The sequence below is a fragment of the Schistocerca americana genome, chromosome 3, assembly GCF_021461395.2.
Source record: "Schistocerca americana isolate TAMUIC-IGC-003095 chromosome 3, iqSchAmer2.1, whole genome shotgun sequence".
NCBI classification, from domain to species: Eukaryota; Metazoa; Arthropoda; class Insecta; order Orthoptera; family Acrididae; genus Schistocerca; species Schistocerca americana.
Genome location: NC_060121.1, coordinates 891,348,206 through 891,372,883, shown reverse-complemented (window position 1 = coordinate 891,372,883; position 24,678 = coordinate 891,348,206). Strand labels below are relative to the sequence as shown.

The following is a 24,678-nucleotide window of genomic DNA, read 5'->3' as shown; positions in this document are numbered from 1 at the left end:
AGTTTGGGGCTGGTGTTAGTCATGCACGGATAGCCAAATGGCGCCGGCACGGTAGCTCAGCGTGTTCGGTCAAAGGGTTAGCTGCCGTCTGTAATAAAAAAACTGAGTTAACGGATCATTGACGAACTGAAACAGGTGTCTTGCACGTCCGCCCCGAGCAGACGCAACGAACGAAAACTAACAAAATGAGATTTAAAAACAAAACAAAAAAATAAAAATAAAAATGGTAAGACGACAGCTCGCGATAAGCGGGAAATCCGGGTCCGAGTCCCACACCGGCACAAATTTTTATTTCGTCATTCCATTCTACAGTTGATGGTTGTCCATATTCTCAGTTGCAAATAAATTTAATTTAGCACGAATTTTGGGAAATAACATGGCCCGTCTGGTTTCCCTGTTGGGTTTTCTTTGTGTAGCGATATTTAAGAATTATCGCGTGTTCCGGCCCTGTTGGTAGTGTAGACGTAATCCACGAACACGTTGTGTATGGTGGTCAGCGCGTTCGAAACACACTTGGGATTTTTGAACGTGTGAAGGCATCGATGATGATAGGTGCTTAAGCCTGCCTTTACATGAACGGTGGCCATATGGAAGATTTGTAATGTGTTTCCCCTCAAGTGCTTAACTTTAGTTTGGATCCTCGGGGACTCTGCCAAAAGATGTTAATTTACTCAGTCGTAATACGTCGTATGGGGAAAACCATTGGTTTCCAGACATATGTAAATTATGATTATTTTCTTGGTTCATTGTGGTCTGTTCGCTCCCTTTGATTCTACATATTGTAGTCAATCGTCCTACATATGCCACCATATGTGTCCAACTCCCTTTTAATGTCATTATCAGGATGACTTCACGGGGTAAATGGTGGAGACAGAATAACGGTCGCAAAGTTCTCGATCACAGGTTCGCTAAAATTAACCAGCACAGTTTCGCCTTCTTCTCACAACTTTCCTGGTCACCTTTGTTATACTTCGTATGGGGTGCGATAGCCTGATTTCACTCAACTGATTCCCGGTAGTTTCTTGACCTTTAACTCACGCGGTGTGATCTCTCAGACCGCACGAAAATTGTCGAACTTGCTCTCCAAGGCCAGTTGTGGTGGCATGCTTCTATACTCCCCCAACCCTCTTAAACTGTCAAGCCAACGATGTTTTGTTGTCGGTTGCGTTATCGCCTTCTGTGTTTATTCTTGACACGTGTTATTGATAGGTGTTGGAGTCTCCTAGACCGCGCCTCGTGGACTACGAACCTGTTTTCTTCAGTACAGTACCCTATAGCTCAAAATGTGTTCGCACGAATGTGTCAATTTTAACTTCCCCGAGATTGATCAACTTATTAGTCGGTCTTTGCAGGTAGGTGTCAGTGATATATATCAAGAAATAAATGGAAAAAACGAAGATTTTACATTAGCCAGAGATCACAGTTCTGGTATCGAACAAGAGGATAATTCAGAGGAAGAACTTCAGGAAACTTGTGATGGGGATCTGTCTGGGTCTATCAGTAGATCGGGTTTCACTAGGCATGGCCTGCACCTCAATAGGTATGGGAAGGGGAGGCAGGCTAAGCTTATAGGCGACAGTGTACTGGGTGGTGGTGGTGGTGTGACTCATGGAAAAATTCCTGTAGTAGTTGGTGTTAGAGCTGCACCTTTTTTAGATTGAAGTCAGATGATAGGTATACCTGCTTAAAGGAAGTCGCTTTAAATAAGGGCTCACCTTCAGAGGATGTAATGTTTCCAAGTAGAGAAGGAATTAGCATATATCATCAAAATATGAGAGGTATTAGAGATAAAGTTAGTGAACTGCTAATAGATGTTGACTCTGGAATTATTGGTATCTCAGAGCACCTTAAATAATTTGATAGTTCAGATGCTTCATTTACCAGGCTACAGATTAGCTGGCTGTTTCTCAAGGAGTTCCTTGCAGGGTGGGGGAGTAGCTCTGTATGTATAAAACAGTATTCCATTTGAGTCCATAGACATATCACGACACTGCACTGAACAGATATTTGAAAGTTGTGCAGCGTTAGTTGAATTTAGTGAAATTAAACTTCTAATTGTTGTTGTTTATAGGTTCCCTAGCTCAGACTTCAGAACACTTTTGCTCAAGCTAGACAGGGTTCTTGATTCACTTTATAGGAAGTACCAGAAAGTAATTATATGTGGTGACTTTAATATTAATTTTGTATATGACTGTGCAAGAAAAAGGATGTTGGTAGATCTCCTAAATTCATATGATCTGATGCAAACTGTGTTTTTTCCAACTAGGTTGCAGGGGAAAAGTAGCACAGTCATAAAAATATTTTTATTCATTCTTCATTACTATATGGGCATTCTGTTAGTAAAAGCGCGAATGGCCTTTCAGACCATGAGGCACAAATTTTAACACTAAAAGGCTTTTGTACTCAAACCAATGTCGTATTTCATTACAAACTACGTAGGAAAGTTAATCCAACAGCAATAGAGAATTTTTCAAAACTTGTCAAGGAACAAGAGTGGTAGGATGTTTATAGTGCCGATAATATAGATGATAAATACAATGCTTTCCATAACACAGTTCTCATGCTCTTTGAGAGTTGCTTTCCATTAGAACATTCTAAACGGGGTACTAGCAGTAATGGCTGGCCAAAGTGGCCGTGCGGTTCTGGGCACTGCAGTCTGGAACCGTGATACCGCTACGGTCGCAGGTTCGAATCTTGCCTCGGGCATGGATGTGTGTGATGTCCTTAGGTTAGTTAGGTTTAACTAGTTCTAAGTTCTAGGGGACTAATGACCTCAGAAGTTGAGTCCCATAGTGCTCAGAGCCATTTGAACCATTTTTTGAACTAGCAGTAATGGACAGCCCGGGTGGCTGACTAGAACAAAGCTGAAATTATATCAAAATGTTAGAAATAGTCACAATCAAGTTACAGTAGCCCATTACAAACAGTATTGTAAGGTGCTTAAAAATGTTATTAGGAAGGCAAAGAGTAAGTGATATGCAATAGAATAGCTAATTCACAGGATAAAATTAAAACCACATGGTCAGTTGTGAAGGAAGTGTCTGGTCAGCAGCACAAGGTTGACGATATAAAGTCAGTTCGCAGTAAAAATATTTCTGTTACTGGCAAATCAGATATATGTACAATATTTAACAATCATTTTCTGAGCATTGCTGCATTAAATAAAAATTTAGTTTGTACAGGAAATCATATAAGTTTCTTGGCAAATGCCTTTCTGAGATTGATGTGTGAAATACTCCTCTGTGATACAGACAAGAGGGAGATTGAGTAAATAATTAAATCACTGAAGACTAAGGACTCTCATGGTTATGATGGAGTGTCTATCAGAATATTAAAGTACTGTGCTGCACATGTCAGCCCTGTATTTAGCCAAATTTGTAATTTTTCCTTTAGGAATGGTCAGTTTCCTGATTAAAGTACTCAGTAGTAAAGCTGCTTTATAAATAGGGAGAAAGGGATAACGTAGATAACTTTAGACCTATTTCTATGCCATCAGTGTTTGCAAAAGTTATTGAAAAGGCTGTGTATGTAAGGATAATTGATCATTTTATATCATACGATTTGCTATCAAATGTACAGTTCGGCTTTAGAAGTCGTTTAACAACTGAAAATGCTATATTCTCTTTTCTCTGTGAGGTACTGGATGGGCTAAACAAAAAGTTTCGAACTCCTAGCATATTTTTTGATTTAACTAAGGCGTTTGATTGTGTTGATCACAAAATATTGCTCCAGAAGTTGGACCATTACAGAATACGGGGAGTAGCTCGCAATTGGTTCACCTCTTACTTTAGCAACAGGCAGCAAAAGGTCATTATTAACAATGTTGATAACGGCTGTGATGTGGGATCTGAGTGGGGTACTGTCAAGTGGGGGCTGCCCCAGGGATCAGTGTTGGGGCCACTCCTGTTCCTTATTTATATAAATGATATGCCCTCTAGTATTATGGGTAACTCTAAAATATTTCTGTTTGCTAATGACACTAGCTAGCTTGGTAGCAAAGAATGTTGTGCGCAACACTGACTCGGTTTCAAATAGTGCAGTACATGACCTCAGTTCATGTCTTGTAGAAAATAAACTAACATTAAATCACAGTAAGACTCAGTTTTTATAGTTTCTAACACACAATTCAACAAAACCTGATGTTTTTAATTTCACAGAATGGGCATATGATTAGTGAAATTGAACAGTTCAAATTTCTAGGTGTTCAGATAGATAGTAAGCTGTTGTGGAGAGCCCACGTTTAGGATCTTGTTCAAAGACTTAATACTAAAATTTTTACTATTCGAACTATATCAAAAGTGAGTGATACTTCGACACAAAAATTAGTCTACTTTGCTTATTTTCATTCACTTATGTCGTATCGTATTATATTTTAGACTCAGAAACGGACGGTTCGGGCAATAAGTGGTGTGATTTCACCAACCTCTTGTCGACCTCTGTTCACGAGTCTGGGTATTTTGACATTGGCCTCTCAATATGTATATTCCTTATTGTCGTTTCTTGTTACCAATATTACCTTATTCTGAAGAATAAGCAGCTTTCACTCTGTTAATACTCGGCAGAAATCAAACCTGCATTTGGATCGAACTTCCTTACCTCTTGCGCAAAAAGGTGTGCAGTATACTGCTGCATCCATTTTCAATAAGCTGCCACTCGAATTCAAAAATCTTAGCAGTAATCCATGCGCTTTCAAATCGAAACGGAAGAGTTTCCTCATGGGTCACTCCTTCCATTCTGTCGAGGAATTCCTTGAAAAATTAAGCTGATTCTTATTGTATTGCTGATAGCGTTTACTTAAACTTATGGACTGACTTTTTTCAGATTCATGAACATTTATTTTTATCTGTTATTACTTTTATGTTGTTATTTCCTTCTACTGACACATTCCATGACCTTGGAGATTTGCTCCGCAATTTGGTCCTATGGAACTTGACGTGTAAATAAATAAATAAATGAAATACTTAAAGTTTCTGTTAAAATCGAATGTGTTGTGAGCAGTGATTAAAATAATATAGTTCCCAGCAGTCCATGCGAATCTGAGGGTTTTTTGTTTTTGTTTTTTTTTTTTTTTTTTTAAATTCAGTACTCCAACAGTCCATTTATGTTATGTGTACTATTTAAAATAACCACACAAAATTATGTGCTTCTGTGTGATAAATAGTAAAATGCTTTGTTTAGTCAATAAACTAAACTAGAAGCATTTAAATAACACTTAAATAATTGTGAAAATAAATGTTATATAGCATAAATTAAAAATTTCATAGATTTTGCCTTGATTTACTGTAACTTAGGTGACATCGAACGACTAGTCCATGCACAAAGTCACTTATTCGTTCAATGTAATCTGTGAATAACATATAAATATGGCCGCTGTTAGTTTAACTTCAGTGACCTGGAACCCAGAATTCATTAAAATGGCTGATAGGATACTACAATAAATGATTTATTATGCTTAGCCTTTCGATGAACTACACTACTGCGCACTAAAATTGCTACACCACGAAGACGACATGCTACAGTTGCGAATTTTAGCCGCCAGGAAGAAAATACTGTGATATGGAAATGATTAGCTTTTCAGAGCATTAACACAAGGTTGGCGCCGGTGGTGGAACATACAACGTGATGACATGAGGAAAGTTTCCAACCGATTTCTCATTCACAAACAGCAGTTGACCGGCGTTGCCTGGCGAAACGTTGTTGCGATACCTCGTGTAAGGAGGTTAAATGCGTACCATCGCCTTTCCGACTTTGATAAAGGTCGGATTGTAGCCTATCGCGATTGCGGTCTATCGTTTCGCGACATTGCTGCTCGCGTTGGTCGAGATCCAATGACTGTTAGCAGAATATGGAATCGGTGAGTTCAGGAGGATAATACGGAATCCCGTGCTGGATCCCAACGGCCTCGTATCAGTAGCAGTCGAGATGACAGGCATCTTATCCACATGGCTGTAACGGATCGTGCAGCCACGTCTCGATCCCTGAGTCAACAGATGAGGACGTTTGCAAGACAACAAACATCTACACGAACAGTTGGACGACGTTTGCAGCAGCATGGACAATCAGCTCGGAGACCATGGCTGTGGTTACCCTTGACGCTGCATCACGGACAGGAGCGACTGCAATGGTGTACTCAACGGCAAACCTGGATGCACGAAGGGCAAAACGTCATTTTTCGGATGAATCCAGGTTATGTTTGCAGCATAATGATAGTCGCATCCGTGTTTGGTGACATCGCGGTGAACGCACATTGGAAGCGTGTATTCGTCATCACCATACTGGCGTATCACCCGGCGTTATGGTATGGTATGCCACTGGTTACACGTCTCGGTCACCTCTTGTTCGCATTGTGGGCACTTTGAACAGTGGACGTTATATTTCAGATGTGTTACGACCCGTGGCTCTACCCTTCATTCGATCCCTGCGAAACCCTACATTTCAGCAGGATAATGCACGACCGCATGTTGCAGGTCCTGTAATGGCCTTTCTGGATACAGAAAATGTTCGACTCCTGCCCTGTCCAGCACATTCTCTAGATCTCTCACCAGTTGAAAACGTCTGGTCAATGGTGGTCGAGCAACTGGCTTGTCACAATACGCCAGTCACTACTCTTGATGAACTGTGGTATCGTGTTGAAGCTGCATGGGCAGCTGTACCTGTCCACGCCATCCAAGCTGTGTTTGACTCAATGCCCAGGCGTATCAAGGCCGCTATTACGGCCAGAGGTGGTTGTTCTGGGTAGTGATTTCTCAGGATCTATGCACCGAAATTGCGTGAAAATGTAATCACATGTCAGTTCTAGTATAATATATCTGTCCAATGAATATCCGTTTATCATCTGCATTTCTTCTTGGTGTAGCAATTTTAATGGCGAGTAGTGTAGATGTTTTCATGTTGGTGTGATGTGTCAACCTGATGCAGCAGTGTGTGGCCGCTGTTATGCTCACCCATAGGAGGAGAAGAGCAGGATGGCGGGCGCCAGGCAGGCAGCAGACACAGCCTGGGCTGCCACGGTGACCCAGAGGCGGCGCACCACACCAGGCAGGCGGCTGCAGGGCGAGTAGTCGGTGGGCAGCCGCCACGAGCCGTCAGCCAGGCACTCTCTGCGGGACAGCTCTGCAAGCAGCCAGCAACAAGTGGGTGAGCAGGTGCTAGTAAAGGTGGGTTCTGTAGTGTGAGTTATAGTGAGGTGCTGGGGTCCTCAGCACACACAGTAGATGACGCAGTGCTAGGAAGAGTTGAGAACGTACAGTGTGGGTAAAGTAAAAATGGCATGTAAAATATTTCATGTACCTTAAGACAGACTGCAGAACTTACACCATCTGCCCCATGGTGTGGAAGAATAACTTAGGTTGCTTGTCTTAAGGTGTAAGAAACAAAGGACGTTTCAAAAGTGATCGTCAATAATTCACACATGGAAAGAACAGGCCAAAACTAGCTATAAAACGCCAATAAACATGGGTCCACAAATAAAAAGTTATCGAGATACAACACATTTTCTGTTGCAGTTTATCAACGTGTAGGAGCAGATGACATCTCTAAACTCACTTTTACTCTGCCCAGCCTGTGGAAGGAATATGGTTTCTTTGTTTTACTGACGTAAGTACACACACACACACACACACAACATACACACACACACACACACACACACACACACAGAGAGAGAGAGAGAGAGAGAGAGAGAGAGAGAGAGAGAGAGAGAGAGAGAAGACCCAAAACTTGCCCATTTGCTCAATACCATGTTAATCCACCTTAGGTACACAGTACACCAGCGCTTGTATGTAGTATGGATTGACAAATCCTTCGTAGTTTTCCACAGATATTTGGCACTAGATGTCTATGGAGAGGCCACGTCATCGACTTGTAATTACGGCCCGATTGATTGCGGCACAGAGCTGGTGCCCGAAAGTGTCCATTTCGTGTTCAGTCGACCTCATATCACGAGAATTTTGTGTTCAACACATCAACGTGTATTCATTATCACGATCCTCAAACCACTGTCACACGATTCTGGCCTTGCTACACGGACAGTTATAGACCTACACGATGACATCACTCTCAGGCAACACTTCAAGTACGAAGTCTGCATGTTGTCCACAAGAATGCTCTTTCGGTCCACAGCTGTCACGATGGCTTCGCTTACTACCGTATGTCCCATAGAATCACAGGTGAATGTCCTCCATAGCATAAAACAGCCTGCACTGGCCTCCGTATGTAACGCTGCGCGTGTTTCGAGCAATCGTTTGCCCGAGAGACTGTAAACACAAACGGCCACCGACCTGTTGTAACAAGAATCGTGATTCATCCGACTAGATGCCACATTATACTGATTCACGGTCCAGTCTCGATGATCCCATATAAACTGCAATTGCAGTTGATGATGTCGTTGGCTGGCCTTGAGCACCATGGGACTTAACTTCTGAGGTCATCAGTCCCCTAGAACTTAGATCTACTTAAACCGAACTAACCTAAGGACATCACACACACCCATGCCCGAGGCAGAATTCGAACCTGCGACCGTAGCGGTCGCGCGGTTTCAGACTGTAGCGCCTAGAACCGCTCGGCCACCCCGGCCGGCGATGATGTTGTTGCATTTGCTGCAGAGCCACATATTCAAAAAGTGCTCTGAAACATTTGAGCTTACATCAGTACTGTACGCTGACGTCGATCTACCCCCGATGGCCGCCTATCCTGCTCTGCAGAGCGGGCATGCTTCCAGTCTCCACCTTCTGTGATGAGGGGTGATTATCGAGTACCTTGTCGTCTACTCATGTGCTTCAACTACTTTGCATAGATCCTCATGACGGAAGCACACGCAAAGAGTCGACCGACCACACAGTTTCCGAGATACTGTTTCATTGGATCTCGGACGTATCAATCTACCCTTTGTCAAAGTAGCTTCTGGCAGTAAATTTCCTTGTTTTTGGCCTTTATCGTCACTAGAATGGTTCCCCATTCATGTCTGCTTCGCTCATATTTTATGCTACCACATATTGCCACCATGTGTTGTTCAATCTCTCTTCGCAAGTGCTCATGAGTGAGTTACGTAAAACGTAACACCCCTTCTATTTCCTAAAGTGTTCCATACATCGAAACGAGACTCTCTGTAATTGATACTTTCCTCAGTGGCACAGAATGTTTAGTGTGGATAATTCTCTAAACTCATCAACCAATATATTTAAACAAGTATGGTACTTTTAAATGGAACTGTATACTTTTAGTAGCTGCAATGTATACCTCTTAAAAAGGCAGTTACTGTGATAGGGCTTGTTAATACAGAAGTTGAAACCTTTCACAAATGAATCCCAGAAATGTACTAAAACCGGTAAGCATGCCAAGCTCCGTCGTTATATGCAGTAAGACAGGCCTACACCACTAAGATAAAACCTCATTTCCTATAGGATATACACTCCTGGAAATGGAAAAAAGAACACATTGACACCGATGTGTCAGACCCACCATACTTGCTCCGGACACTGCGAGAGGGCTGTACAAGCAATGATCACACGCACGGCACAGTGGACACACCAGGAACCGCGGTGTTGGCCGTCGAATGGCGCTAGCTGCGCAGCATTTGTGCACCGCCGCCGTCAGTGTCAGCCAGTTTGCCGTGGCATACGGAGCTCCATCGCAGTCTTTAACACTGGTAGCATGCCGCGACAGCGTGGACGTGAACCGTATGTGCAGTTGACGGACTTCGAGCGAGGGCATATAGTGGGCATGCGGGAGGCCGGGTGGACGTACCGCCGAATTGCTCAACACGTGGGGCGTGAGGTCTCCACAGTACATCGATGTTGTCGCCAGTGGTCGGCGGAAGGTGCACGTGCCCGTTGACCCGGCACCGGACCGCAGCGACGCACGGATGCACGCCAAGACCGTAGGATCCTACGCAGTGCCGTAGGGGACCGCACCGCCACTTCCCAGCAAATTAGGGACACTGTTGCTCCTGGGGTATCGGCGAGGACCATTCGCAACCGTCTCCATGAAGCTGGGCTATGGTCCCGCACACCGTTAGGCCGTCTTCCGCTCACGCCCCAACATCGTGCAGCCCGCCTCCAGTGGTGCCGCGACAGGCGTGAATGAAGGGACGAATGGAGACGTGTCGTCTTCAGCGATGAGAGTCGCTTCTGCCTTGGTGCCAATGATGGTCGTATGCGTGTTTGGCGCCGTGCAGGTGAGCGCCACAATCAGGACTCCATACGACCGAGGCACACAGGGCCAACACCCGGCATCATGGTGTGGGGAGCGATCTCCTACACTGGCCGTACACCACTGGTGATCGTCGAGGGGACACTGAATAGTGCACGGTACATCCAAACCGTCATCGAACCCATCGTTCTACCATTCCTAGACCGGCAAGGGAACTTGCTGTTCCAACAGGACAATGCACGTCCGCATGTATCCCGTGCCACCCAACGTGCTCTAGAAGGTGTACGTCAACTACCCTGGCCAGCATGATGTCCGGATCTGTCCCCCATTGAGCATGTTTGGGACTGGATGAAGCGTCGTCTCACGCGGTCTGCACGTCCAGCACGAACGCTGGTCCAACTGAGGCGCCAGGTGGAAATGGCATGGCAAGCCGTTCCACAGGACTACATCCAGCATCTCTACGATCGTCTCCATGAGAGAATAGCAGCCTGCATTGCTGCGAAAGGTGGCTATACACTGTACTAGTGCCGACATTGTGCATGCTCTGTTGCCTGTGTCTATGTGCCTGTGGTTCTGTCAGTGTGATCATGTGATGTATCTGACCCCAGGAATGTGTCAATAAAGTTTCCCCTTCCTGGGACAATGAATTCACGGTGTTCTTATTTCAATTTCCAGGAGTGTAGATACAGGGTCGGCTTGGATTTTTGTTCATAGGACTACAACATTTGCTAACTTCTGGCACAACACATGGAACTTAGGAAAACTACTGCAAATGTGTGTACTTTCTACGTTACGCAAGCCAGTTTCCCATTTAAACCGTCCCCGTTGTTGCCTACTTGTCAAAGCAGAAGCCCATTGGTGAACTTGTCTGCTTACAAAGAATGTTGAAGCAGAAAAGGCCTGCCGATAGTCGACACAGTTCGTCTAGATCTACTGTGCAGACAAGTAAACAGTCAAAAGTCTTAATACAACGACGTAGAATGTAATGAGTGTGTTTTCAACGCAATACCTGATACTGGCCAACTTGTTTCAGTTTTATAATACTTATCGTGTTCTTTTGGGAAAAGTTTCAACCTCAAAATTAACAAGCATCGCTGTAGCCGCCATTTCAAGCGCTTTCGGGTGCCGTTAAAAAAGCCTATTATTCTGTTCATGAAATTATACTTGCTTCAATATCTCGATGAATGCAAGCGTTAAGATATCACGTGAAGATGGTACGTGCCCCTCAACTTACTATCATTTGCCGAAACGATCTTTTAGATATGTGGTATGTAACCAACCGTTCACGAAATAAACGAAGTATTATGCAGAATGAGATTTTCACTCTACAGCGGAGCGTGCGCTGATATGAAACTTCCTGCCAGATTAAAAATGTGTGCCGGACCGAGAATCGAACTCAGGACCTAGAAGAGCTTCTGTGAAGTTTGGAAGGTAGGATACGACGTATTGGTAGAATTGAATCTTGAGGACAGGTTGTGAGTCATGCTTTGGTAGATCAGTTGGTAGAGCCCCTGCCCACGAAAGGCAAATGTCCCGAGTTAGAGTCTCGGTCCGGCACACAGCTCTAAGCTGCCACGAAGTTTCGAGGTATTACGTGATATATATCAAAATGTGGCATGTTTTAATGTCTACGAAAAAATGGTCTGTAAATTGTAATTCTTTTCGTGCATCTCATTTCTAAGTGGTGAATTCAAAGGAGCAACTAAATTTCGTCTGTCAAATGACATTTCTGAGATAGAAAATATCAATAAAATGATACGAATTTCAAATCGAAAATGTAATGAACGTTACTGAAATCAAAATATGCTGAAAATTATGCATAGTTTAATCATGATATAGAGCGAGTCGTACATACTATCAATTAGAAATATTTATGTATTGCGAAGTTTAATCTGAATTTATTTGGAGAAATGAATTGTGGATGCTTTCCTTTTGTGAGATATCTGTTCAGTCTCTCTAAATAAATATCAACAGTAACTGAAGGGTTCCACTGTCTTTGATGTTCCACCGAAGAAATGTCTTGGTGCATTCACGTTGATCATCGTGAACAGTATCTAACTGTTGCGGAATAATTGAAGGTACGGATTTAAAAAGTGCAGTTTTAGTAGCATTCTACAACCCGCTTTTTCGTTTTTATTCAACAATTCAATTACTAAATAAACATAATTTTCCTCCCTTCTCCAACAAGCCATGAAAAATACTTTTGAAATATTTCCAGGAATGTAACTCGAAATTATTGAGCTTAGCATCAAGGGTCTCATCAATTAACAAATTTCTCAATCGTGGTCCAGTAAACACTTCTTGGTTCCACTTTGCCTCATTCATCTTGGTAAAATCTTTCTCCACATGACTGAAAGCCACTCCCTACTTTTTAAGAGCCTTCACAAATTCCTAACTCAATATAAAGCAGATATGATATGACGTTACGTGGGACAAGTAATGGTTTGATCTTAACGTTTTGCTTTGATACAATACGCATCTCCCTTATAACATATTTCTTGACATTGTAGTGATTGTTAAAGACTCGGCCGTCCCACGAAAAAGAAAACAACAGTATTTTACCAAATCAGTCTTGTAAACATCTAAGTAGTGAAAAATCTTTCAAATAACACCAGAGCTTCATATTCGATGGCCTCCAGTATCGGGACCGTGCTTTCATATGTTTCCTTCTTATCCACTGAATAAGGCAAACATACGGGCAACCAGCTAGTTTAGAAGTACGTCTTTCCGTAAAAACTGATATAGTCGTAAAGTTCTGGGAAATAAAACTTATCTGTCACCTAGCGTTTTGAAAACTAACAGTACGTAACGCAAAAAGTAAGCAACTTCATACTGTAGACTTCAATATTCTAAATATAAGCCGGCCGCGGTGGTCTAGCGGTTCTAGGCGCTCAGTCCGGAGCCACGCGACTGCTACGGTCGCAGGTTCGAATCCTGCCTCGGGCATGGATGTGTATGATGTCGTCAGGTTAGTTAGGTTTAAGTAGTTCTAAGTTCTAGGGGACTGATGACCATAGATGTTAAGTCCCATAGTGCTCAGAGCCATTTGAACCATCTAAATATAAAAAGGAATAAAATAATAAAACTAACAGAAAACTAACACATAACAAATAATAGTTAATTTTTAAATGTTTCAAAAACTTAATATGATACTATATTTCTAAGGTACATTTTGATTCTAGAACCAAAACAACATAGGAATAGAAACATCTCACACCAGACGAAAAATGGTTGTTGAACAGCATAATGGTTGCAAGGACGTTCCAGTAAACGTACGTCGGGGAACGGGACGTTTCCAGGATAGTTGCGATTTCTGTCGCTGACTTTAGTATGAAATATTGTGCTTAATTCAAACGTACTTAAAATATACGCTGTTCGATTGTACCCGCAATTGACTCAGGCTTCACTAACTGATATTTGGGAAACAGAAAATATGCATTGTGGGAAACAGACACGCTTTGCTGCCGATATGAGGTTACATAATGCGGTCAAGTATAGATGGTCGATTATGGTCTTTACCTCGAACCCCAAGAGCATTTGGCGTTAATCATCTGGATTTATCTGTCTGGGACGATCTCAAAAATGAAGTGTACAGCACGCTGTGCGGTACAGCTGAAGAACTGTCGAGATTTACAGCACAATGCAGCGGTGCTTGATGGAATTAGTGATTCATTGCAGATAAGAGTGAGGTATTATATCTAAACTCGACGAGACAGGTGTCATACTTTCATCAACAGGTACGCGTGTGTAGTATATCGTAATGCGTAACGTGCTAAAGTAGTGCGTTCTTTCTTGTTAAGGAACGACATGACTGAACTATTAGCCTAGTTGTATGAGAACTTAACCTAAAAGATCACATTTCAAGTACATTTTTAGGAACAGGGACAGTAGTTCATACTGAAGTGAGCGACGGCTGGTATGAAACGACACAAGGGACTGTCCCCGGTGTAAATCTTTGCCGTGATTTATCCTTTAAGATATGTATAGCAAAGCGTTAATACCATTTTTACACACGCCTTCAGTGTAGGAGCATTGTTGAGAGAATGCTGGCACCGGCCGGGGTGGCCGAGCGGTTCTAGGCGCTACAGTCTGGAACCGCGCGACCGCTACGGTCGCAGGTTCGAATCCTGCCTCGCGCATGGATGTGTGTGATGTCCTTGGGTTGGTTAGGTTTAAGTAGTTCTAAGTTCCAGGTGACTGATGACCTCAGAAGTTAAGTCCCATTGTGCTCAGAGCCATTTGAACCATTTGAACCAGAGGAGAAAGAGAAAGACAAAGTTTGGAATATAACATTTTTAAAAAGAGTTGAGTTACATGTACAAGTGGTTCAAACAATGAAGAATATGTATACTTGTATTCCGATAAATGAATGTTTTTCTGGACTGCGTACAAAATAACGGAATACAAACAAATATTGCGTAGTTATTTCCGTCTCACGTGGTGCGTTATTGCCGTATAATTGTGAGAACGAAAGAGGAATGAAAATTATCTTAAACTGTTTCACGGTACACTACAGAAAAACCACTGCAGTTATTAAACCCTGTGGCCAGTGGAACGAACAGGCATGCGAGCATTCTGGTGTCTAGTAATAATAGCGGTCAACTTAGTCGCCGGCGGCTGTGACCGAGCTGTTCTAGGCGCTTCAGTCCGGAACCGCGCTGCTGCTACGGTCGCAGGTTCGAATCCTGCCTCTGGCATGGCTGTGTGTGATGTCCTTTGGTTAGTTAGGTTTAAATAGTTCTAAATTTAGGGGACTGATGACCTCAGATGTTAAGTCCCATAGTGCTTCGAGCCATTTGAATTTGAGCTTAATTAAGAAGGCAAGTAAAAGAGCTGATAGCAACAACTGGCCAGCTAGCCGTAACTTCTCACTCGTAATTAACTCGCAAACTCGTTGATTTTGTTGGAACAACTTTCTTTATTGTGAGCGTAAGTGCAACTCCTGCAAGTTAGACTTCTCTGCAACAAAGGTAGCTACGCAGGACGGCTGACTCAGCAGGCGAAGCGAATCGGCTAGCTAATTCTAGAGGCTTGCTGCAGAGGTCACTAGCAGAGCGGAAGTACATCTCACGTCACACAGCACGCGGAACAAATAGTGCGGAGCTTAGCATCACTGTGCATCAGCTTGTAAGTCGTTCTCTGCGGTTTAACCGACAAAGTGTGTGCTCGCAAGTGTGTTTCTGCGAGAGATTTTTTTTTCATTCTTTACGAGCTGCAGAAGGCACCTCGGTTTTACCACCTTCTGTGATGTGTTTCAAGGCTCTGAAACATAGTCATCCACACGGATCCGTCGACACCCAATGATAACAATAATGCCGTATTTTTGCATTACACAGTTTCATAGCGACAGCCGTATGTACGAGGGCAGTTCAATAAGTAATGCAACACATTTTTTTTCTCGGCCAATTTTGGTTGAAAAAACCTGAAATTTCTTGTGGAATATTTTCAAACATGCCCGATTCGTCTCGTATAGTTTCATTGACTTCCGACAAGTGGCAGCGTTGTACGGAGCTGTTAAAATGGCGTCTGTAACGGATGTGCGTTGCAAACAACGGGCACTGATCGAGTTTCTTTTGGCGGAAAACCAGGGCATCTCAGATATTCATAGGCGCTTGCAGAATGTCTACGGTGATCTGGCAGTGGACAAAAGCACGGTGAGTCGTTGGGCAAAGCGTGTGTCATCATCGCCGCAAGGTCAAGCAAGACTGTCTGATCTCCCGCGTGCGGACCGGCCGTGCACAGCTATGACTCCTGCAATGGCGGAGCGTGCGAACACACTGGTTCGAGATGATCGACGGATCACCATCAAACAACTCAGTGCTCAACTTGACATCTCTGTTGGTAGTGCTGTCACAATTGTTCACCAGTTGGGATATTCAAAGGTTTGTTCCCGCTGGGCCCCTCGTTGTCTAACCGAACACCGTAAAGAACAAAGGAGAACCATCTGTGCGGAATTGCTTGCTCGTCATGTGGCTGAGGGTGACAATTTCTTGTCAAAGATTGTTACAGGCGATGAAACATGGGTTCATGACTTCGAACCTGAAACAAAACGGCAATCAATGGAGTGGCGCCACACCCACTTCCCTACCAGGAAAAGTTTAAAGCCATACCCTCAGCCGGTAAAGTCATGGTTACAGTCTTCTGGGACGCTGAAGGGGTTATTCTGTTCGATGTCCTTCCCCATGGTCAAACGGTCAACTCTGAAGTGTATTGCGCTACTCTTCAGGAATTGAAGAAACGACTTCAGCGTGTTCGTAGGCACAAAAATCTGAACGAACTTCTCCTTCTTCATGACAACGCAAGACCTCACACAAGTCTTCGCACCCGAGAGGAGCTCACAAAACTTCACTGGACTGTTCTTCCTCATGCACCCTACAGCCCCGATCTCGCACCGTCGGATTTCCATATGTTTGGCCCAATGAAGGACGCAATCCGTGGGAGGCACTACGCGGATGATGAAGAAGTTATTGATGCAGTACGACGTTGACGTTTACAGTTATTTATTCAGTATGGTTCGTCATATTCTCGTTCCGTTGTTCAGAGTGCTGGCGATTACATTTGAATGCGAAGAAGTATTACACCATCGACCAGTGGAATAGTACCGTGCAGGCATACAGGCCCTCATTTCAAGGTGGCGTAAGGCCGTAGCATTGAATGGAGATTACGTTGAAAAATAGTGTTGTGTAGCTAAAAGATTGGGGAATAACCTGGTGTATTTCAATGCTGAATAAAACAACCCCTGTTTCAGAAAAAAAATGTGTTGCATTACTTATTGAACTGCCCTCGTATGTATCAAATATTTCCCTTACTCTGTTGTAAAATACTAAGCGTGTTAGCTTACTTAACTTTTTGCTCTAAACTCATTTTGCAATGCAGCCTCGCCGCCTGGCTACAAAGGCGGCCACGATAGCAAAAATTACACAGTGCAGTGTCGAAACACATAATTTATTAATGAAACTGTAGGTCGCACAAGAAAATGTTAATACGTTATCTTCTCCATCTCGACTGAACCTATAGAGAAAAGAACAAGTGCAAAGCTGCTACCACTGCTAGATTTAAGCAACTAAATGTGTGATCGTAATCAAACCACTGGTGGGAAACAATCAGAATTTTTGTAGTCCCCCACGTGTGGTATTTTTCTGTTCACATACTTCGAAAGCTAGATGCCAATAGGAAACTGAGACTGCCTTGATAGTTTCATCCACAGCCAGGATACGCCGTTTTGTCGTAACCCTGCCAGAGACACAAACTAAAGGAGAAAAAGTTTCGGAATTAAACCAACATCCGCCCTCCTCGGAGAGGCACACAAGAATTTCCACAGGAGAGAGAGATATCTGTGATCTTTTACAGCGGACAAGCTTATCCCTCGTCGCGTAAACAGAACCTAGGCTACAAAAGCAAACGCTGTGGAGAGCCAGGACCCGCTGCACAGCCCCAAGAGGGCTACACATCTCTTTCACTTTCACACGTGTTGACCCTGCCTGGGTTCGTCCGTTGTGCTTTCGGTTTCATCGGCCACGTGAACACCTTGCCGAAATAGAAGGTAGATAAATATTTAACCGGTTCATTGAACAGTCAGTCAACAGTGAAAACTCACCTACAGATGTTTAAAGAAACTGATCTGACATCAGGAGACTAATCAGACTTTTGACGTAGTGTGGGAACATTTGCAATTTCATGCTTTACCTTTCACCAATATTTACAGTTATTTATTCAGTATGGTTCGTCATATTCTCGTTCCGTTGTTCAGAGTGCTGGCGATTACATTTGAATGCGAAGAAGTATTACACCAGAACAGCTGAGAGAAACTGTTGATCTCATCGTTTTACGGATGCAGAAACTCGGCGACTTTTCCGGTGCTTATATTGAACAAATTCTGCAAGCGTAAATTAATAATAAAATCAACATTATGCCTTTCTCATTTACTTGACCTTTTCTGTCAACGTCCGCTTCCATATTCATAACAGCAGCTTCATTGCTTTATTTAGGCAGCATCATAACGTAACGATGAGTACGTTAGATAATACGAATAACTACTAGCACTTTATTTTCTGTTTTTGTAAGTACGGCGATCCATATTAGTTAAGAGAAAAATCCCTTTCCGTGCTACCGACTTCGTACGCTACGTGAGAGAAGCCTAACGGGCTTCAGGATGATTCATCATTCCAAAACCTCCCACGAGAAGGAGGTACTACACTAATGGCCATTAAAATTGCTACACCAAGAAGACATGCAGATGATAAACGGGTATTCATTGGATAAATATATTGTACTAGAACTGACATGTGAATGCATTTTCACGCGATTTGGGTGCATAGATCCTGAGAAATTACTACCCAGAATAACCACCTCTGGCCGTAATAACGGCCTTGATACGTCCGGGCATTGAGTCAAACACAGCTTGGATGGCGTGTACAGGTACAGCTGCCCATGCAGCTTCAACACGATACCACAGTTCATCAAGAGTAGTGACTGGCGTATTGTGACGAACCAGTTGTTCGGCCACCATTGACCAGACGTTTTCAATTGGTGAGAGATCTGGAGAATGTACTGGCTAGGGCAGCAGTCGAACATTTCCTGTATCCAGAAAAGCCCGTACAGGACCCGCAACATGCGGTCGTGCATTATCCTGCTGTAAAGTAGGGTTTCGCAGCGTTCGAATGAAGGGTAGAGCCACGGGTCGTAACATATCTAAAATGTAACGTCCACTGTTCCAAGTGCCGTCAATACAAACAAGAGGTGTCCGAGACGTGTAACCAATGGCACCCCATACCATCACGCCGGGTGATACGCCAGTATGGCGATGACGAATACACGCTTCCAATGTGCGTTCACCGCGATGTTGCCAAACACGGATACGACCATCATGATGCTGTAAACAGAACCTGGATTCATCCGAAAAAATGATGTTTTGCCATTCGTGCACTCAGGTTCGTCGTTGAGTACACCATCGCAGGCGCTCCTGTCTGTCATGCAGCGTCAAGGGTAACCGCAGCTATGGTCTCCGAGCTGATAGTCCATGCTGCTGCAAACGTCGTCAAACTGTTCGTGCAGATGGTTGTTGTCTTGCAAACGTCTCCATCGGTTGACTCAGGGATCGAGACATGTCTGCACGATCCGTTACAGCCATGCGGATAAGATGCCTGTCATCTCGACTGCTAGTGATACGAGGCCGATGGGATCCAGCACGGCGTTCGGTTTTACCCTCATAAACCCACTTATTCCTTATTCTGCTAAGAGTCATTGGATCTCGACCAACGCGAGCAGCAATGTCGCGATACGATAAACCGCAATCGCGATAGGCTACCGACCTTTATCAAAGTCGGAAACCTGATGGTACGCATTTCTCCTCCTTACACGAGGCATCACAACAACGTTTCGCCAGGCAACTCCGATCAACTACTGTTTGTGTATGAGAAATCGGTTGGAAACTTCCTCATGTCAGTACGTTGTAGGTGTCGCCACCAGCGCCAACCTGATGTGAATGCTCTGAAAAGCTAATTATTTGCATATCACAGCATCTTCTTCCTGTTGGTTAAATTTCGCGTCTGTAGCACGTCATCTTCGTGGTGTAGCAATTTTAATGCCCATTAGTGTATAAATTTATACCTTAGATGTACCGCGTGGTTAGAATTAAAGTGCAGCTCCTCACAGAGGCCAGAGTGGACTCTAATTTGTAAGCTGGTCATGTCATTTTGATTCTTGGATGTTATCGATTTGCACGTCAGAGAGTGAGCAAGTTATGTTACTGTTGAACAAGCTTTGGTCTTGTCGTGGCACAGTCTTTGCCTCTGCACCAGTGATCTCTCTACAACCCGGATGTAGAAGTCTGCTGTCTGAGTATAGAACTGCAGAGTGTCTTCAAAGTCATGTGCTTTGCATCGTCCGCCATGTTGTAATTTGGCAAACAGATTCGGTCTGTACATAACAAAGAATTGCAGACTGATTTCTTGTTTTGAACTTTATGTCAACATGTGATGTAATTGGCTGATGTGGGAGCGGGATCGAAAGTATTTTCTTTTCATGTTTTAGTGACTTTCCTAACAGCCATGTTGTAGTTCTGCAAGAAACGAAATACGAGCATATGTGGCTGGCACTATCAGACAGCTGGAGTTCAACATCCAGGTAGTATAGAGACCACTGCTCTGCACAGTCCGATCCATTCTTAGTTGAAGTGTGGTAGATGAGGGACGTATTCTGTAGTGCTGTGTTGACTTGTGATACTATCTGTTAGATGAAGAAAGATTTATTGTAAGGGACAGCAAGGGTGAATTTTATGTACATATCGGAAATCGAAAGGAATATAAAATTCGAATATTAATTTTTGAAGGGAAGATGTTTGAGGTAAGACTGCAGACTGCGAACTTTATTTTAGAAATGATTATTGGCAGCTAGTTGATTTTGTTCTCTCGCCCAGAGCCGAGAGAGAGACCACACCACTTCCCTGTCAGGTGTTAACATATTAAGTGATTAAGGTGTTTGATTTTTATAGAAATTCTCTGTTAACATTGCACTCCCTTTAAATCATTGTTCTCTTTGTTAAGCATAGTATTCTTCAGACCTGTGTTACGTGTGAAGATCATGTGAAGTTTTAATCTGGCTTTTTGAATATATATACTTCATTCTAAAATCGTTTTCTTGGAATATCATTTTGTGGGAATAGTTACTCTCTCCCCATCCCATTGTTTAACATTACGCATTACCACATGTGGTACGCAACAGTTGCAAATTTTATTTACAAATAGAAATCTTGGTTAGTCGCAGCCTGCTTGCAGTTTGCTCTTGTGTTTTCGAGAAATCTGAAACAATGTTGTCAAGGCGCGAGGTAAGTGGAAATTTTTATTAGTGCCAGTTAATGGTTTGACGTCACTCGCGCATTTAATATAAAGAAAAGTGGCTTAGTCAAAGGTTAGCATACGAGGTTAAGTTGGATAGCAGTTTGTGCGTCATAGAGTGGGGGTAAAGTTGGGTTAAATTTCAAATAGAAGCAAATATAGTAGGGAGTTTGCATATTATCGCAAGGCAGCGAGACTTGATAGATACTGCAATGCGATATAGCCACCTGCTGCAAACCTAGCGCTGCACACCATTTGTATGACGATATGACATACACGCTGTCACTTGACAAGCCATAACTTTAGTGATCAATATGGTTATCGAGAAAATGTTTTATGCGAACGGCAGCAATTACAGTGCCGTATTGAGAGAGTATCGCCGACTGAAAAATATGAGGAGAGGCCTGATGTCATTAAATGGCTTAAAGGAGACGATGATGAGATTCGAAAACACGGGTGAGTTTGGTGTGGCAACTGGGAGAGGAAGGCGTCCTATCCCGCTGGAAGTTATTGACAAGGTTTCTGTTGCTATAACTCACCATACAACACGCGCCCCGCGAATTGCTAGTGTTCGTGCAGTGTCACGAGAATTGTCCATCCCATGGTCAACAGTACGTAAAGTTTGGCAGTCTATTTCGTTGTAGTACCCATACAAGATCCAGGCGGTGAAGCAACTCATATCTAATGATCCGCAACAACATTCTGAATTTACTCTTCGCTTTCTGGTACGTATCGAAGTTGATGACATGTGGCCGGGCAATATACTATGTAGCGCCCGCATCTCGTGGTCGTGCGGTAGCGTTCTCGCTTCCCACGCACGGGTTCCCGGGTTCGATTCCCGGCGGGGTCAGGGATTTTCTCTGCCTCGTGATGGCTGGGTGTTGTGTGCTGTCCTTAGGTTAGTTAGGTTTAAGTAGTTCTAAGTTCTAGGGGACTGATGACCATAGAAGTTAAGTCCCATAGTGCTCAGAGCCAATATACTATGTAGCGACGAGGTACATTTTACACTGAGGGGTATAGTGAATACACAAATCTGCCGAATTTGACGTATTGTAAACTGCGTGTTGTGCACGAAGAGCCATTGTACTCACCGTATGTGACTCTGTGGTGTGGTTCCACAAGCACCTTTATTCTAGGCCCGTTATTCCTTGAAGAGAATACATAGAGAGGGCCCCTCAGGTGTACCCGCGAAGTCTGCGCGTTATGGAGACCTCCTTGTATAGGACGTGATTCCTGCTTTGGAAGCGTACAACTGTGTGGAAACCAGTGGTTACGTGTAGCATGGGGAAACACCTTTCGCCCAGTGAAACATCTGCATGATACAACGTTCCACGAACGTATTATCTCCAAAGGTTTTCGAGCGGGATGGCCCGCAAGTTCTCCTGCTTTGAATCCGTGTGCCTTTGGGCTCTGGGGATACTTACAGAACTCATATACTAAGGACACGATCGGTTCTGACCTGATCTAAGGTCCAGTATACAGGAACAATCTGCTCACATTCCACCGGAACTGCTACGAGCAACTGTTTATCATATTGTTTTAAACACACATCATCACATTCGACGTATCTGGTACTAATATTAAATAAATTATGAATGTGGCGGTTAATAATAAAAGGAACATTATGCCTTTCTCACTTTTTTTTAACTTTTATGCCCACATCTCTTTCCTAATCCATTGCATAAGGAAACATTTCTATACGTCTTTCTCACATTCACAGCGCCTGATTTTGACCTCGTTGCCATACGATAATTACATGCCATGCTGAAGCTCTGTGAGTAGGAACGCTTTAATTATAACCACTCGATATGAGTACATTTATCTGTGTCAAAGGATAATGAAATAAGAAAAGAAGCTAATGTAGCTAATATGTGTTTTCTTAAGGCGAAAACCACCTATGTAATCAACAACGAAAACTATTTTATACGTAGGAGAAGATGATTAATTTTCCATGACTTAATTTCCCCTTCTTTCCAGGGCTATTTATTGAAAGGTGATGTGTATTGTGTTCTGCTCGTAACCATTTAGTGAGATATTAGTGAATGAACTTCGTGACCTCATTATTAAGAAACACGGTGTAATTATAGTTATATTCTTGTATTAGGAACAGTAGTCTGAAAATGGGGGTTTGTGCGATCTGTCGTAGTTGTCTTTAAACGTAAAACTGTTTGATGAATCAGGCACTGGCTTAAATTACTTTGTGCGCCAAGATCCTGAGTCATTTTATGTCTGTAATGCTCAGAATGGTTGTGTTAGTGGCAGCAAATTACCGTTTCCCTTATGACAACACAATGTGAATGTTGTTGTATCGCGTAAATTCATCTCAGACGCGAAATGATTTGCATTACAAAATCTGCACTCTAAAGTCATCGAACCGCAATTACAATTTTCAAAATTATTTGTAATTATGTTCAGTGCACATTTAAATGTAGCTTTCAGAACGAAAACAGAATTATCGTTATCAACATCTGCATTGTTCCTATTACTTTCTCTACACGTATATTGTGTCGCCCTAGCTCTTCGTTTTTCAGTCCTACCCGTTAACGTTCTTCTTTGAGGCATAGGCTGAAACAAAATAGTTTCCTTATAATAAGGGACGCTGCAGCTACTCAAAATGAAGATACTATAAATTAGGAATACTCTAAAATTTATCGTGACGCCAACATGCGAACATACAGGTAGTTCCATTTACTCTTGGACCAAAGTGAGCGAAAAAACGACGCTAATAAAGAACGGTGGCCTCGTTATTACCTTTCGTTTTCCACTGTCGACATCATCAACGCCGTAGCAGTTGCGGCACTGTAGCTATCCGGTAAGCGTGGGTTACTGCAAATGAACTATCTGCGACATTCAAACATGGACGTCCGTAGAATGGAACTTCACGAAACGTTGTTACTTTCGTGTGTCGATTCTACCACAGCACCCGATCGTTACGCGCGGTAAAAGTTAGTAGCAACATCAGCGACAAAGGAAAACTTTTCTCATTTGTGTCTATGTATACACATGACTTTTTTTTTTTCTTTTGTGCATATGTATGGCAAAGTTACTTTCGAATTATATAAGCATCAGTGGTCTCCTTGTACAATTAATATTAAAAATCGGAACTTCAATTTTCGTGTTCACGTATTAATATTATGATAGATATAAATGCTGGTTTGTTCAAAATTCTAAATCTTTGAATTTCTTTTCCGATTGATTTCAAATTTTGACAAAACGTTGGATTCGATTACGACGGGAGCGCTATATATATCGGATATTATACTTTAAAAATTTAACGAGATATTGTCTACTAGTGTTTAAAGTCGCTTCACACTGCATATTCATTTACCATACCATGGGCATCCCATGATGACACCATAGCTCTGTCGAAACCAGTCATTCAAGAAAAGATGTTTTTAGCGATCTTGGCTTTTGAAATTTTCTTCAGTTATCAAACATCGCAAATCACCGGCGGACTGACAATGTCAGGAATGTATAGCGCCTATTCTGCTTCAGAGAGCGGGCAATCATCTCATATCCACTTTTTTGATGAGTCGTAGACGTCCAATGCCATGTCACCTGCTCGTGGCATAGACTTCCCTGAAACACTTTCTGCAGATGACGACAACAGTAGTACACGAACAGCCGACCAGATTCGCGGTTTTCGAGAAGCTGGTTCCTGGGTGCCGGAACGTCACAACCTTCCCTTTGTCAT

The 24,678-nt window shown here is 43.0% G+C and overlaps 1 protein-coding gene across 1 annotated transcript in view; it reads right to left on the bottom strand.

Annotated features, from left to right (window-relative positions):
- LOC124606477 (corticotropin-releasing factor receptor 1-like) overlaps positions 1–24,678 on the bottom strand; it is a 253,548-nt gene that overhangs the window by 104,733 nt on the left and 124,137 nt on the right. The window contains exon 5 of the mRNA XM_047138459.1: positions 6,945–7,113. Within this exon, the coding sequence (XP_046994415.1) occupies positions 6,945–7,113 (169 nt within the window). The remainder of the gene's footprint in view (positions 1–6,944; positions 7,114–24,678) is intronic.